At 36.1% G+C, this 16,462-nt stretch overlaps 1 protein-coding gene, 1 long non-coding RNA gene and 1 pseudogene across 3 annotated transcripts; all 3 read right to left on the minus strand.

The window, feature by feature from the left end:
• Window positions 1-1,099: 1,099 nt before the first annotated feature.
• Window positions 1,100-8,017, minus strand: LOC145099545 (uncharacterized; annotated as a pseudogene). The gene is made up of 5 exons (XR_013704624.1): window positions 7,444-8,017; window positions 5,717-5,849; window positions 4,332-5,448; window positions 3,964-4,233; window positions 1,100-3,873 (listed from the first exon to the last, which is right to left on the minus strand). The product of XR_013704624.1 is annotated as an uncharacterized LOC145099545 (transcript).
• A 2,985-nt stretch (window positions 8,018-11,002) lies between these two features.
• LOC145097352 (uncharacterized) lies at window positions 11,003-11,470 on the minus strand. Its single transcript, XR_013704326.1, has 2 exons — window positions 11,331-11,470; window positions 11,003-11,223 (listed from the first exon to the last, which is right to left on the minus strand). It is a non-coding gene; the product is annotated as an uncharacterized LOC145097352 (long non-coding RNA).
• A 104-nt stretch (window positions 11,471-11,574) lies between these two features.
• Window positions 11,575-16,142, minus strand: LOC145097351 (disease resistance protein RPV1-like). Its single transcript, XM_079034881.1, has 5 exons — window positions 15,661-16,142; window positions 14,364-15,462; window positions 13,970-14,266; window positions 12,133-13,741; window positions 11,575-11,717 (listed from the first exon to the last, which is right to left on the minus strand). The coding sequence occupies exons 1-4, from the start codon at window positions 16,137-16,139 to the stop codon at window positions 12,170-12,172; spliced, it is 3,447 nt and encodes a 1,148-aa protein (XP_078891007.1). The 5' UTR covers window positions 16,140-16,142; the 3' UTR covers window positions 11,575-11,717; window positions 12,133-12,169.
• Between the last annotated feature and the right edge of the window lie 320 nt (window positions 16,143-16,462).

Below are 16,462 nucleotides of genomic sequence, written 5' to 3' on the forward strand. Positions count from 1 at the left end.
TGTTAATTTATGTTCGTTTAACATGTTCACGAACATAAATAAACAAACATAAACAAGGTAATTTGTTAAAAGAACGAACATGAACAAGAAAATCCGTTCGTTTATCTGTTTGTGTTTATTCGTTTGTTCGGCTAACTTAAACGAGCGAACATGAACAAGCCATTGTTCGTGTTCGTTCGGCTGGTTTATAGCCATATACAGTTTGGTTCAGTTATTGGATTTGATAGCATCGAACTAGAACCATAACCATTCTCATTGGTTAATACATTTTAGTAACATGTAGGTATTGATTAATGATTATTATTGGTTTTGGTTCATGACCACGCGTTACAAAAAATTAAAGACCATGATTGTGGCGTTGAGACTTGCTATATAGAAATAAACAGGAAGATGGTGATTACTCGAATAAAAAAAGCATAATTAGGTACATTTTGAAGTATAATGTCCTAAAACACAATATTATAATTCTATATATTTTTCAAGTACAATGTTATAATAGAAAGAAATGAAAGTAGGATGCGATAATACACAAACAAATGAAAGTACTATGCTATTTCCTACATTTAGCCCTAACAGTTGCATATCAGGGTATACCTCCCCATGGTATAAGTTTGTTGGGAATTTGGGATTCCACCCATGTTATGATGTACAGTAGGTAAAACTGGAATTGCCTCCTTTGTAACATTAACACCACCAAAGATGGCATCGGTTTCAGAGATACCAAACCTCTGGTGGTAGGTGACTCAAGTGAAGATACATGTGGTCCTTCATTGGTACTATTTGAAGAAAGTAATATTAATCGCATATAACTAATGAACGATTTTGGAATTGATCTAAAAACAATTAGTCACAACCAACAGAAATCCATGGGAATGATGAAATAAAGCTTAAGTAATACCTCAAAAGAAAGGCCTGCAAGTGCTAACATAGCCTTCCCATCTCCTTTGCAAGTATGAGCAGAGATTGCTGAGTAACATGCTCTACCATATCCCTGAAAACAAAATAGTGATGAAATAATTCTCAAGATCAAATTAAACTAAGATGATCAATAGAAAACAGCATGCAACTATGCAAGAGTATACCTGTTACAATAGTTCTTTGTGTATTAGCTTTTCCTGTCCTTCCAAGCTTCTTCAACTCATCCCACCACTACATAGCACTACGATGTTCCATTTCCTGGGGTTTGCATCTCGGATGTAAAGCCACGTGACTCAAGAACCCCTTTGGACCCAATAATAAGTAGACCTTTCAACAAGAGAATGCTTTGCGGAATATGACTTATGCTTGTACCTTCTATATCTAACTCTTTTAAGCACTCTATACATCCAAGTGCCTCTGGCAACTTCTCAATCCGAATACAATTGGCAAGATTGATATGTTTTAGATATTTCATCTCACCAATGCTATTCGGGATTTCTTGTAAACGTTCACACTTCATTACTTTTAACTTCTCTAAATATTCTAATTGGCCAAGATCCTTGGGTAACTTCTCAAGAAAAAAACAGGAGTTAAGTTCAAGAGACTTTAGATGTTTCAACATACAAATACTATCCGGAAGAAGTTTAATGGTTGCAGAATACAAAGTGAACTTCTCTAAACATTCTAATAGGCCAAGATCCTCAGGTAACTTCTCAAGAAGAAAACATGAGTTAAGTTCAAGAGACTTCAGATGTTTCAACATACAAATGCTATCCGGAAGATGTTTAATGGTTGTAGAATACAAAGTGAACTTCTCTAAACATTCTAATCTGCCAAGATCCTCCGGTAACTTCTCAAGAAGAAAGCAAGCGTTAAGTTCGAGAGACTTCAGATGTTTCAGCATACAAATGCTATCTGGAAGATGTTTAATGATTGTAAAATACAAAGTGAGCTTTTCTAAACATTCTAACCGTCCAAGATCCTCAGGTAACGTCTCAAGAAGAGAACACGAGTTGGTTCGAGAGATTTCAGATGTTTCAACTTACAAATGGTGTCTGGAAGATGGTTTATCTTTGTAGACAACAATATTAACTCCTCGAGACATTCCAACCCGTCAAGGTCCTTGGGCACCTCCACAAAACTTCCTTCCACTTTAAGCTTTCTTAAACGTCGTAATCCACAAATGCTTCCTGAAATCTTCTCAAGGCTTGTGCAAGCGCACTTGACTAGAGAAATAAGCATCTCAAAATTTCTAGTCAGTGAGAGCTGATCTTCTCTATAAAAAGAAATAAGCATCTCAAAATTTCTAGTAAGTGCCAAGCTATTGTCGGGATGAAGTGGGCAGCTTTCTATGGAAACCTCAATCAGATGTAACTCAGCTAAAGGAACAACCCTTAGTGATTCTTTTACACTAAAAGATTCATAACCCTTTGCCTGAAATGTAAGAGCTCTAAAGCCCAAACCACCGCTTACATACAAGTGCGAAATCTCTTTTAGACATCCAAGAGGAGTGGTCAGTTCTACCAAATTACAACATTGTGCAAGATATAAGTTCTTGAGATTTGGAGTCAACCCAAGGTTAAGGGTTCTCAACTCTGAATGACTAAGGTTGAGGTTTGCCAACTTTTGACATTCATCGACCATGTGAAATTCTTCCAAATAATAAGAATTTTCAAGATCTAAATTCTTGAGATTGGGAGTCAGCCCAATGTCTAGGGTCCTCAATTTTGAATTAGTGATTTGTAGGGATATGAGATTTAGACATCTACTGGGCATTTGAAGTTCTACCAAATCACGACATTGATCAATAATCAATATCTCAAGATTCAGAGCCAACCCAAGGTTAAGAGTCCTCAACCTTGAATGTGTGAGGTCGACGGATGTGAGCTTTAAACATCCAATGGACATGTGAAGTTCTTCCAAATCATAACAGTTTCTAAGATCTAATGTCTCGAGATTTGGAGTAAGGCCAATGTCAAGAGTCCTCAACTTTGAATTAGCAAGTTTTAGGGACCTGAGATATAGACATCTATCAAGCATTTGAAGTTCTACCAAATTACAACATTCTTGAAGATATAATGTCCTAAGATTTGGACTCAGCCCAAGGTTAAGAGTCCTCAACTTTGAATGACAACTGTTGAGGTTTTTAAGATTTTGACATTGATCAGCCATGTGAAGTTCTTCCAAATAATAACAATCTTCAAGATCTAAATTCTCGAGAACCAGAGTCAGCCCAATGTCAAGGGTCCTCAATTTTGAATGATAAATGTTGAGGTATTTGAGCTTTTGACATTTATCGGCCATGTAAAGTTCTTCCAAATAATAACAATCTCCAAGATCTAAATTCTCGAGAACCGGAGTCCGCCCAATGTCAAGGGTCCTCAATTTTGAATGACAAATGTTGAGGTATTTGAGCTTTTGACATTCATCGGCCATGTGAAGTTCTTCCAAATAATAACAATCACCAAGATCTAAATTCTCGAGAACCGGAGTCCGCCCAATGTCAAGGGTCCTCAATTTTGAATGACAAATGTTGAGGCTTTTGAGCTTTTGACATTCATCGGCCATGTGAAGTTCTTCCAAATAATAACAATCACCAAGATCTAAATTCTCGAGAACCGGAGTCCGCCCAATGTCCAGGGTCCTCAATTTTGAACGAGTGAGTTGTAGGGACTTGAGATTTAGACATCTACGGGGCATGTGAAGTTCTACCAAATCACAGCAATGATTAAGAATCAACTTTGTGAGATTCGGAGCTAGCCCAAGGTCAAGAGTCCTCAACCTTGAATGTGAGATGTCGACATATATGAGCTTCAAACATCCAACAAGCATGTGAAGTTCTTCCAAATTAGAGCATCCTCCAAGGTTCAACATCTCGAGATTTGGATTAAACCTAAGGTCAAGGGTACTCAACATTGAGCAACTCAGGTTAAGGAATCTAAGCTTGGTAAGAACCTAACATAAGAAAAAAATACAATACAAGATGAATATTGGTGTAATAACAATAGAATGGATGTAGGAAATTACAGTGAATCATGAAAAAACAATTTGACTGTTTGCCATCTCAAGTGAAACAAGATTATTTGCTTGAAATGCTTTGGGTAAAGAACAAAAAGGGTAATAATCCACACGTGGATATTGTAAAGCATTTGGAAAGTCTGGGTTGGCTATATTATTAAATTCCGAAGTACGGGAACAATATCCAAGATCCAGGGCAAGAAGTCTAAGTTTTTTCATCTTTCCAAGACCTTTTAGAGCAATATGCGGATTGAGTTTCTTGGCATGGAGTAGTATACATCTTGTTGCTTTAGTGCCCTGTAATCAAAAGACAGTCAACATGAAACCTAAGTTGTAACAAATGAACATGTGTTAGTTTTCCCCAATTAACTTAGAAAAAAAAACTTGATTCTTACCAAATCATTACACAATATCTCTTCAATTTCATCGGCAATCCACAATCGGCTATGTTTGTGAGGCTTATCCGGGTGAGAGCGACAGACAATATTCCTGCCCATTTCTTGAATATGGTCATGCATTCCCACACACTTGTAACCTTGACTATTATAATTAGAAATAGTTATGAGAGATCTCTGCTCAAGAACTCTTAAACCATTTCTAGCATGTAATCCGCAGCTTTCAAGTGTTTTTATTGCATTGTCTTTCCGCCAGCCTTTCATGATGCATGCAATATCTAGGAATATTTCCTTGTAATCCTCCTCTAGACCAATATAGCTTAATTCGAGTTTTTTTAATGTTTCTGCTAAAGGAACCCTTTCTAGTCTTTTTAAGTAATCTACCCATTCAAGCTCATTTTTACCACAAAGAAATGATCCCAAAACTCTGACCGTTAAAGGAAGACCAGCCACATAACGCACAACTTGTTTGGATAGCTTTTCATATTGTTGAATAGGAATATTGCCACCAAATGCATACTTATTGAAGAGGCAAATTGCTTCCATATCGGATAACAAATTGACATCATGAATCAACCTCACTCTGTGTGCTATGAGCACTTGCTCATCTCTTGTTGTAACGATAATTCTACTTCCCGGCTTAAACCAATTAGGCTCGCCAGCTAACGCCTCAAGTTGGTCTATATGATCCACATCATCTAGAACAAAAAGAACCTTCCTATTGGGCATCATCCTCTTCATCATGTGTTTACCATCATAAACACTACTTACATTGATGTCTTTATCATTTAATACGTCAGAGAGGACTTGATTTTGCAACAACTTCAAACCGGATAACGAAGCATTTGAAAATTCCCTCACATTCTCGACAAAGCTTTTACCTTCAAACTGAAAGCATATTCGATCAAAAACAGCTCTGGCCAAGGTTGTCTTCCCACCACCTCCCAACCCCTTGATCCCAATCATGCGAACATCATCAAAACCAATTCCTAAATATGATACAACATCATTGATCCGGGTCTCCATTCCTACTAATTTCTTATCAATGCTTAAATGGGTGGAATGTAGCTCCAGTGAAAGCTCTTCCACAATCTTTTGGATGAATTGAGCTTCATGCCTGCATTTTCAAGAAGAGTAAATAAGTATACTCACAGTACGTACCACATGACTGGTTACTTCATTTCTATAACATACAGCCCTATATGAAAAATAACATAGTTCGTATAATAATATTTCATTTTTAATCTTTGGACAAGACCCAGAAATTAGAGTTAAAATTTGATAATCTAAGATGCAATGTAAGAGCCTTTTACATCCAGGTTATATGCTAGATCAGTAAATTTTCAAAATACAAGAATATTGCAGAGATCTAATGAAGGAATTACCCAGCAGCAGTATTCTTCAACTCCCATCCAGCCAGATCTGCTGCTTCTTTCAGAGCCTCCCTCCATTTCCTGGCAGCCTCTTTCTTTTCATGTTTTGCAAAGTCTTCTGCCACTGACCCGCTTTGTTTGCGGACTGATAGTTAGTTTTGTTTACTTCTTTTTATAGTTTATTTTAGCATATTTCATTCTTAATTTAGATAATTTCCATGCATATTTTCCCTTTTGTTATTTCATGACTACTTCGGGTACTTTCGAATCTTGTGAGCATAATTGCAGGTTTTTGGGTCTAGCGGAGCGGGAGTGTTCGGGACGTATGGGAAGCGATGAGATTTGGTAGACAAAAAGGATGTTAGGCTTGGTGATTGTGGAGATGATGCATGGAGCGTGCTTGATGATTATTTGAAGGCTTGGAGAGAAATAAACATTTAAATTTGCAAGATACGGGAGTGTATTCAAGCATGCATAGATTATTAATCGGGCGAGTTTACGAGCTATGAATCATTTGGAGAAGCCAAATTGGGCTTAAATTGAAGAAAACTTGAAGAAAAATGGGCTAGGAGCTGATTGGGCTCGCACTGGGCCAAGTGGGCTAAGCTATGGAGGCCCAAAACCTCAAAGATGCTACATTCAGGGACCACCCGCGCAACCCACCCGCGCAACAGCACGCGGGTCGCGCAACCTCCTGCAGGGGCAGTTTCGGAAATTCTTCTTTTGAGCTATTTGAGGAAGGTTGGTGCCCATCTTTTGGAGACTCTTGGACATCCGATTTTTGGAGATTCTCTCTGGAGTTTTGAAGACTTTTGAAGGCCAAGAACACTTGAAGAACATCATATTTTTACCTCTTGATTCTTGCTTAATGTTTGGTACAATCTTCTCTAACTTTGTTTCTTTGGGTTTAGCCATGCTTGGCTAAACTAATCTTGGTTGACTTTTGGTTAATCCTTTGAACTTTTGTTGAATGTTAAAGAATCCATGAACATGTTCTTAAATCTTTATGGGAATGTTTTGTGTTTTAACATCTTATCACTACTTGTATGTTTTAGTTCATGAGTTTAAATGTGTTTGTGGTGATTAGTTGGCTAATTTCTTGATTAAGTAAAGGATCCTCAAATTAGCAAGCAACAAATGATTTTTGTGTTGTTTTTGCTTCACACAATCATAAAAACATTTCCTCCAACATTGTGGTGAAAGCATTTGACCCCTCTTGGATTTGGTGACTTTTTGGTTCTTAATGCTAGTTGACTTTCACTAATTACATGCTATTTGGAATTAGTGACTTTGACTAAGGAAATTGTTATGAGCTTCTCTAGCCATTTCAACAATTAAGAAAAGTCTAGGTAATCTCAAGCTCCTTGGATTACTATAGCCAAATTAAGGATTTAAATCAAAGTATTGCACCATTGGATTCTAATGATATGTTCATCAAAAGTCAAAGTGAGGAAACTTTAAGTCAACCATCTCTCCCTTATTGATTTTACATCAAACTCTTATTTTTGTTGCATTTGTCTATTTAAATCATAGTTAATTCTAGTTTGTTTCAAGTATTTCAAAACACCAAAACCCCCCATTTTATTTTTATTGTCATTTTACAAGTATTTTTACAAAGAGATATTTCATAGAGTTATAAATTGAACCAATCTCCGTGGATTCGATCCCTTTACCACTATACACTATTTTAATGTGTAATATTCAGGGTTATTATTTGTGTTGGCCTCGACAACCACCACGGACTTCCGAAGGTTCCACATCATAGAAGAGGGGATAAGCAGTATGCTCCATACTCCTGTGACACTCCATTATCTTAACAAGTTCATCCAAACACCAAGATGAAGAGGCATAGTTCTTGGAGAAAACAATGATGTAGAATTTCGAGTCTTCAATGGATCTGATAAGCTCATCACTAATGTTTTTCCCTTTTTTGATTCTCTGGTCGTCCTTGTAAGTATGAATGTTTTTTTGTTTAAGAGCTTGATAAAGATGATCAACGAAGTTCGTATGGGTGTCTTCACCCCTAAAACTCAAAAACACATCATACTTAAAGCTCTTGTGAACGAATGAAGTTGAAGAAGATGCCATTGAAGGTATGATAGAAGGACCCTGATAAAAATCAAATCTTTGTTGGGGGATTGAAGTTTATGCGAAATGACTGTAAAAAACTTGGAGGAGATGAGTGAGCAACCCGTAAGTGTAAATTACTTGTAAGGAAATGTGAACGCAATGTGTTTGTTTGGAAAAGCTGGAATGGGTGGAAATTAAAGTAAGGCACTTATTTGGTCAAAAGAAGAGGGTAGCTAAGTAGCTTTATTTGAACAAATTAAGATTAAAGGCAATGTTTATTGTCTGTATATTTTCCCTTTCGAAAAAGATATTGTACTATCTGACTACATGCTTATATTTATGTAATTCTTTTACTTTAGAGTGCATTATTTTACTCTATTTCTTAATAATCTATCTTTTTTCTTTTGGACAACAAGTATATAATAATTAAGAAAGTACTAGCAAGAAGCTAGGTAGGAGTTACAAGGAAAATTTAACAAAATAAGTATCGGGTTTTGACACCATCCTTCCCACCTGAACAATTAGTTTTCATCCTTGAATTGATTCATAAGTGTGAGATAAACTGTACCTAACTTGCCAACGCCATGTTTAATTTAGGGATATTTGAATGCACTTTATGGTTTCTAAACTCCCACATAACCCACAATAATACGAAATGCTATAGCCACATATACTTCAACCAAATTACCCCTACCTCCTTAACTATTGCACAACTCAAAAATACGTGAGCTTTGTCCTTTGTTTCTGACTATAGATACAGCAAGTAGGGATGGAATTGATTCCTGCTTTATTGAGATTAACCATGGTAAATAGTCTCCAATGGCTCACCTTCCAGGATAAAAATGTCAATTTACTTGGGACGAGATTGTTCTAAAATTGTTAAAAATCATCATTTAATTGTTTCTTGAAAAACTTTTAATCTTTGCATTTGTCTTCTAAACAACAAAAGTCATCGGGTGTAATTGGTTTCATATTACAGGCAAGTCCTGTTTATACAACTTTCACATGCAACTTTAGTCACATAGTACAACTTTATACACTTATAATGATAAATCACCAATCATATCGCATATGACGTACCAAAAGGCAAAAGCATATAAGATGTAATTATTACCAGAATCATTTTCACAATACAATGAAAGGTGGCAATCAACACACACATATGATATGAAATGATTCTTAACTTTGTAATTAAATACAACCTTATTGTTAATCGAGATACACTTTGGCTTGATAATGGTAACCTTTCTAGGAAAACAGTAGGCGTGATCCTTGTGAGAGAATGTTATTAATATACGCTCAGCCTTGTGTGGGAAAGTCTCCACCTCATCATCAAGAGTGTTCATGTGAACTGACATGTAGTCTAGTCGCACATTCTCGTTCTTCCCATATCTGCACATTTTAAGATCAACACAACATCATATAGCTAATTATAAGAGATTAATGATTTTCAAATTGTAATAATATCAGCAAAATAATGCATAAATGCTAAATGCAGGAAATAACATTGTACTTTCATTCATTTGAGTATTATAAAGTACAATTTTTATTTCTTTCTACTACAACAAAAATCTACTCAATTCTAGAATTGTATTCGTAATATCACTTCTTATTAAAACATTATATTTTGAAAACTCTACCCAATTATAGCATTGAATTTTCAATTTCATTTCTTATTAGAACATTACACTTTGACATTTTGTATTTTCATATTCATTTCTAATCAAAACATGAAGTTGCTTTAAAAATCAACCCAATAATAGCAATGAACATTGATTTTTTATTTGAACGTGATAGCTATAGCCCGGTATAGTTAAACAGGTTGGGTTGGGTTGGGTTGAGATTTTCAACCTATTTAGTGTTCAGGCAACAAAACACGTCAACCCGAAAATGACCCAACGTAACCCACTGCCATCCCTATTTTTTACCGAAAGCATTGTGTTGGTTTTAGAGACTAGGACCAAGCTGAATTTTAGAAAGGACACGTAGAGGATGAATGGACAATGTTTACAAATTTAGACAGCTAAGACAGAATATATTTCATACAATTTCAACAAGGAGCATACTAATGGAGTAGAAGAGTATATCAAGTAGTAGTGTAGTACTAGTGGGAGCAAGTACTACACCCAAAAGAGAGTATAAAGTAATTGGGGTCTACGATCCATATAAAGAAGGGGGGACGAGGATGTTGTTTACCCACCACAAAAAAGTGGGATGGTTAAAGTGGAGGCTGACCATAGGAGTTTTATGTAACAAGGTCCTGTGGAATTTTTAAAGGGAGACACTTAGGTCTGCTACGCTGTATTTACCCTCTTACTTTTGCCCCTTTTTTGTTATTGTTGTTGATAATTTGGTAGATTATCAAAGTATAATAGTTTCTCCAACTCTATTGTCTCTAGCAAGTGTTGGAATTAACCCCAAGAAACATTTGAATTAAAGCAATAACATGAACATTATGTATCAGAGAAGAGAGATGTTTGTATGTGCACTAAGTATCGCCTTTATTGATCAAGCATCAGTTACATTTACAAAAACAATTCATACACATATATATACGTACTAATCATCACAATGTTTAGTGAACCATTGTGACTTTTGACCAATATAACGGTTCCTAACTTCAACTTCCTTTCTAACTATAACTGACTTCCTAACTGCATTAATTACTTGTTAAAAATACTAAAATAACCCTAAGTCTAGATTACATTTCCAACAGCAAGTCCTAGTTCCTAAAATATGTCTTCACATAAATTAATACATCTTTCAAAAGAGACTATAAAAATACTGAATCTTAAAAGTCCAATGGAGTTTACCATATCAAGCTTCTATCTTTCAAGTTGACATCATGATAACTCTCCCATGCTTTGTACATCAGCTCGCAACCCACAACACTCACATAGTCAGCCAATATGATCACCAGGAATAACATATGTATATAAATATCTATATTCTATACACATGCACACACACACACACACTGACACACACCTTCTAATGTCTCATGTACATGTGTGAAAGACAGCAGCATTATTCTGCATGTTCAATCGGGTCTGAGAGGTATGAAGTGAACCATTTAAATTCCTGATTTCGTGTAACCATGCAATGGTCTTCTCTCCAGCATCCTTTTCCAATGTTTTTTGTTTTTTTACCTGTATATAGCAGAGAAACTTGAGGCCATATGATGCATTTTTTTTCTATTAATTATACATGCAAAACTTGGAAAACAACTTCACCTGGCTTATGGATTTCTGCAACTCTATTACCACAAGCTCTACCAAAAACAACAATGCAAAGAAGAGAATTTGCTCCAAGACAATTTGAACCTTGAACTGAGGCCAGGCTGCCTCTCCATGGTAATTAGTTGTTTCAGAGATACCAGGAAGTCTCTCCTTGAGAACCTCTGGTGGTAGGAAATTCAGGTGAAGATAAATGTGATTCTTCATTTTGTCCTGTTCAAAGGAAGTAAGCTTAACCGCATATAATTGGGAAAATGATGCTTGACTACTAAATTAGGGTTTAGATCTTGATGCAAGATTTTATTGATCAAGAAACATACCAACACCACGAACTTCTCTGATTTCCATGGTCATTGATCTTGAAACAACATCCCTTGATGCAAGATCCTTTGCAGTTGGAGCATAACGTTCCATAAATCTCTCACCTTCACTATTCCTTAAAATACCGGCCCCCTTCACCACGAGATCCTGCATTAAGATGAACCAAGTTTTAACAGGATCTTCAATTTAACTCTGGTTAGAATGAAGAAAAATACACCAACCTCAGTAACGAGGCACTCAAGATCCTGAAACAAGATATTAATAGAAATCCATGGCAATGATGAAATGAACTTCATTTATACCTCAAGAGTAAGGCCTGCATGTGCAACCATAGCATTCCCATCTCATGTGCAAGTATGAGCAGAGATTGCTGAGATACCATAACCCTGACAACAAAATGAATGGATTGAGATAATTAGTAGATTGCTTATTTAGAGAACACAATTAACATTAGTTAATGAAGGGTCAAATACATGAATAGCAATGTACTTTCATTGATTTGCTTATTATAGCATCTTACTTTCATTTCTTTCTCTTACAACATTGTACTTTGAAAAATGTAACCAATTAGAGAAATGTCATCCAAATACAAACCAATCATTACTATATGATAAGAAAATATTTAAAAAGTACATTTCTATAATTAATAAATTTTTTAAAGTACGATATTTATTTGGAAAAAAATTGTAAGTACAATGCTATAATATAATTGATGATTTTTGTCTGATGAATTAATAAAATTCATATCAATTATAAAATTCAAATCAAAGTAAGATGATCTATAAAAAACAGAGAGAGTACCTGTTACAACAGTTCTTTGTGAATGGCTTTTCCGTAATCATCCCACTATTATGTAGTTTAACATTTCGTTGCTTTGTATCTCGAATGTAAAACCAGATGACTGAAGAAGCCCTATCGACCCAAAAATACACAGACCTTTTAACAAGAGAATGCTCTGCGGAAGACGACTTATGTTTGTACCTCCTATATCTAACTCTCTCAAACATCCTAAACATCCAAGTTCTTCAGGCAACTTTTCAATTCGAATACAATAGCGGAGGTTTAAGTTCTCTAAACATTCTAATTGTCCAAGATCCTGTGGTAACTTCTCAAGCAGCGAACAATCATAAAGTTTAAGATATTTCAGGCGTTTCAACATGCAAATGCTATCCGGAAGATGTTTAATCTTTGTAAAGGAAAAATCTAGCTCCTCTAAACATCCTAATTGGCCAAGATCCTCCGGTAAATTCTCAAGCCATGAACAAGAAGTAAGTTTGAAAGATTTCAGATGTTTCAACATACGAATGCTATCCGGAAGATGTTTAATCTTTATATATGAAAATTCAAGCTTCTCTAAACGTTCTAATCGGCCAAGATCCTCGGGTAACTTCTCAAGAAACATACAGAAAACAAGTTTGAGAGATTTCAGATGTTTCAACATACAAATACTATCTGGAAGATGATTAATCTTTGTAGACCTAAAAACTAGTTCCTCGAGACATTCGAACTGGTCAAGGTCCTTGGGCGCCTTAAGAAGATTTCCATCCACTTTAAGCTTCCTTACACGTTGTAACCCACAACCTGAAGACGTCTCAAGGATTGTGCAAGCACACATACCTACATAAATAAGTATCTCGACATTCCAAGTCAGCATGTGTCGTTCTTCTTCATAAAAACAGCTAAACCAGAACTTGGGCAGATTATTGCTGGGTTGAAATGGACCTTTTTTTATGGACTCCGCAATGAGATATAACTCAGCTAGACGACCAACCTCAAGTGATTTATTCAGACTGCAATAAGTATAATCCTTTATGTTAAACAAAAAAGATTCAAACCCCAAACAACCTTTTAAGTCATAGTGGGTAAGTTTGTTTAGACATCCAATAGAAGTGTGAAGTTCTACCAAATTAGAACATTCTTTAAGATCTAGGTTCTCCAGATTTGGAGTCAGCCCAAGGTCAAGGGTTCTCAAGTTTGAATGACTTATGTTGAGTTTGGCGAGCTTTGGACATTCACCAGCCATGTGAAATTCTTCTAAATAGTAACATTTTTTAAGATCTAAAGACTTGAGATTTGGAGTCAGCCCAATGTTAAATGTCCTCAACTTTGAATTAGTGAGTTGTAGGGATATGAGATTTAGATATCTACCGGGCATGTGAAGTTCTACCAAATTACGGCATTTAGCAAGAATCAAAGTCTTGAGATTCGTAGCTAGAGCAAGGTCAAGAGTCCTCAACCTTGAATGTCTGAGGTCGACGTAGATGAGCTTTAAACATCTAATGGGCATGTGCAGTTCTACCAAATCAGTACATCGTCGAAGAGTCAAGGTCTCAAGATTTGGAGTAAGCCCGAGGTCAAAGGTTCTTAACCTTGAACAACTGAGATCAAGGAATCTGAGCTGGTTAAGAACCTAACATAAGCAAAAAAATGAGAAATATTGGTGTAATAAAAGAATAATGGATGTATATTTAAACATATGTGGAACCCAAGATTATCTCTCCTAAAGAGCCCTTGTGGGGAGAAGTGGGACTCCAACATATATAGTCACTTATATTACCGTGTCGAACTGATGTGAGATACACTAAAAGTATAACATTATCATAAATCAAGCAAAACAATCAATCAACCATAATTTTACCTTTTTTTCTCCGCCTTCCCAAAGTTCTACGATTTTACTGTAAGCCATCTTAAGTGCAACAAGATTATTTGCTTGAAATGCCTTCGGTAGAGAACTAAAGGGGAAATTGTTCAAATCTAGATATCGTAAAGCATTTGGAAAGTCTGGGCTGACTAAATTAGATTCCGTATTACATAAACGACCCCCGAGAACCACAGAAAGAAATCTAAGTTCCTTCATCTTTCCAAGACTTTTTATAAAAATATGCGGACTGAGTTTCGCGGTGTAGAATTGTATACATTTCGTTGCTTCAGTTCCCTGTAATCCGTAAAAATGACCATGAAACTTGTGTCTTAGCATTAGCAAATGAAAACGTGTTAGTTTTTCCCAACATAGAAATAACCTTGATTCTTACCAAATCATTAGCCAATATATCTTCAATTTCATCATCAATCCACAAGCGGCTATGCTTGTGAGGCTTATCGAGGTGCGAACGACGCACAATATTCTTGCCCATTTCTTCAAGATGGTCATGCATTCCCACATGATTACGAGAAATGGTTATGAGAGATTTTTGTTGAAGAACTCTTAAACCATTTCTAGCATGAAATCCACAACTTTCAAGGGCTGTAATTGCATTGTTTTTCTTCCAACCTTTTAGAATGCATACAATATCTAGGAATATTTCCTTGTAATCGTCCTCTAGACTGGTATAGCTTAATTCCAATTTTTTTAGAGTTTCTGCTAATGGAATTGTTTTTAGTCTTTTTAGGGCATCTACCCATTCAAGCTCATCTTTGCCACAAAGAAACGAACCCAAAACTTTGATAGTTAAGGGAAGACCAGCGGCATAGTGTACAACTTGTCTTGATAGCTCTTCGTACCCTTGAATTGGAACCTCTCCCCCAAATGCATACCCACTGAAGAGGAAACTTGCTTCCTTATCCGATAAAAGATTGACATCGTGAATCAACTTCACTCGGTGTGCTACCAGCACTTGTTCATCTCTTGTCGTGATGATGATTCTACTTCCTTGCTTAAACCAATTAGGCTCACCGGCTATCGCCTCAAGCTGGTCTACATGATCCACATCATCTAGTACAACAAGAACTTTTTTATCACACAACATCCTCTTCATCATGTGTTTCCCATCATGAACACTACTAACACTGACATCTATATCATTTAATACATCTGAAAGGACTTGATTTTGCAATGTCTTTAAACCAAACAAAGAAGCATTTGAAACTTCTCTGACATTCTCAATGAAGCTTTTACCTTCAAACTTAAAAGCTATTTGATCAAAAACAGCTCTGGCCAAAGTTGTCTTCCCACCACCTCCAATCCCCTTGATTCCAATCATGCGAACATCATCAAACCTCTCTCCTAAAGATGATGCAACTTCTTTGATCCGGGACTCCATTCCAACTAATTTTTCATCAATGTTGAATTTGATGGATCGTAACTCTCGTGAAAGCTCTTCAACGATCTTTTTGATGAATATGGCTTCATGCCTGTATTTTCAAGAAGATTCACTTAGCGTACTCAAAATCCCACATGAGCTGTTACTTTCAGATATATAACATAAAATCATATGAACAATGATGTTGTATAAAACATATTTCATGGTTATTCTTTCAAGAAAATGCAAAACTTGAGTACAAATTAGATAATCAAAGACGCCATGTGCAGAGATATGATGAAACAATTACCCATCTGCAGTCTTCTTCAATTCCCATCCAGCCAGATCTGCTGCTTCTTTCAGAGTCTCTCTCCATTTCCCAGCAGACTCTTCCTTTTCATGTCTTGCAAAGGCTTCTGCCACTGCCCCGTTTTGTTTGCGGACTTCTGATGGTTCCACATCATAGAACAAGGGGTAAGCGGTATGCTCGTTCGTCCTGTGACATTCCATTATCTTAACAAGTTCATCCAAGCACCAAGATGAAGAGGCATAGTTCTTGGAGAAAACAATGATGTAGAATCTGGATTCTTCAATGGATCCGATGAGCTCATCACTGATGTTTTTCCCTTTTCTAATTTTCTCGTCGTCCTTGTAAGTATGAATGCTTTTGTTCTGAAGAGCATGATAAAGATGATCAACAAAGTTTGTACGAGTATCTTCGCCTCTGAAACTCAAAAATACATCATACTTAAACCTCTTGTGAACGGATGAAGTTGAAGAGGACGCCATTGGAGGTATGATTGAAGGATCCTAAAAAGAATTCAATCTTTGTTGGCGAAGTTTATGCCGAAATGACTGTGAAGAAACTTGGATGCGATAATTTACTTGTAAAATTCGTAAGGGATTAATGTGAACAGAATGTGTGCGTTTTGGAAAAGCTGGAATTGGGTGGAAAAGAAAAGGAAGTTGTTTGGTGTAAACCACGGATAAAATATACTGCGTTATATTTTTTATTTATTAATTAATTTATTTATTTTTTTACTTGGTGTAAACCACGGATAAAATAAATTTTATTTTTCAATCATATTTATTCTTAAAAAAAATTCTCAGCT

This window comes from Lactuca serriola, chromosome 4, assembly GCF_051521515.1.
Source record: "Lactuca serriola cultivar US96UC23 chromosome 4, Lser_US96UC23_V15, whole genome shotgun sequence".
Classification (NCBI taxonomy): domain Eukaryota; kingdom Viridiplantae; phylum Streptophyta; class Magnoliopsida; order Asterales; family Asteraceae; genus Lactuca; species Lactuca serriola.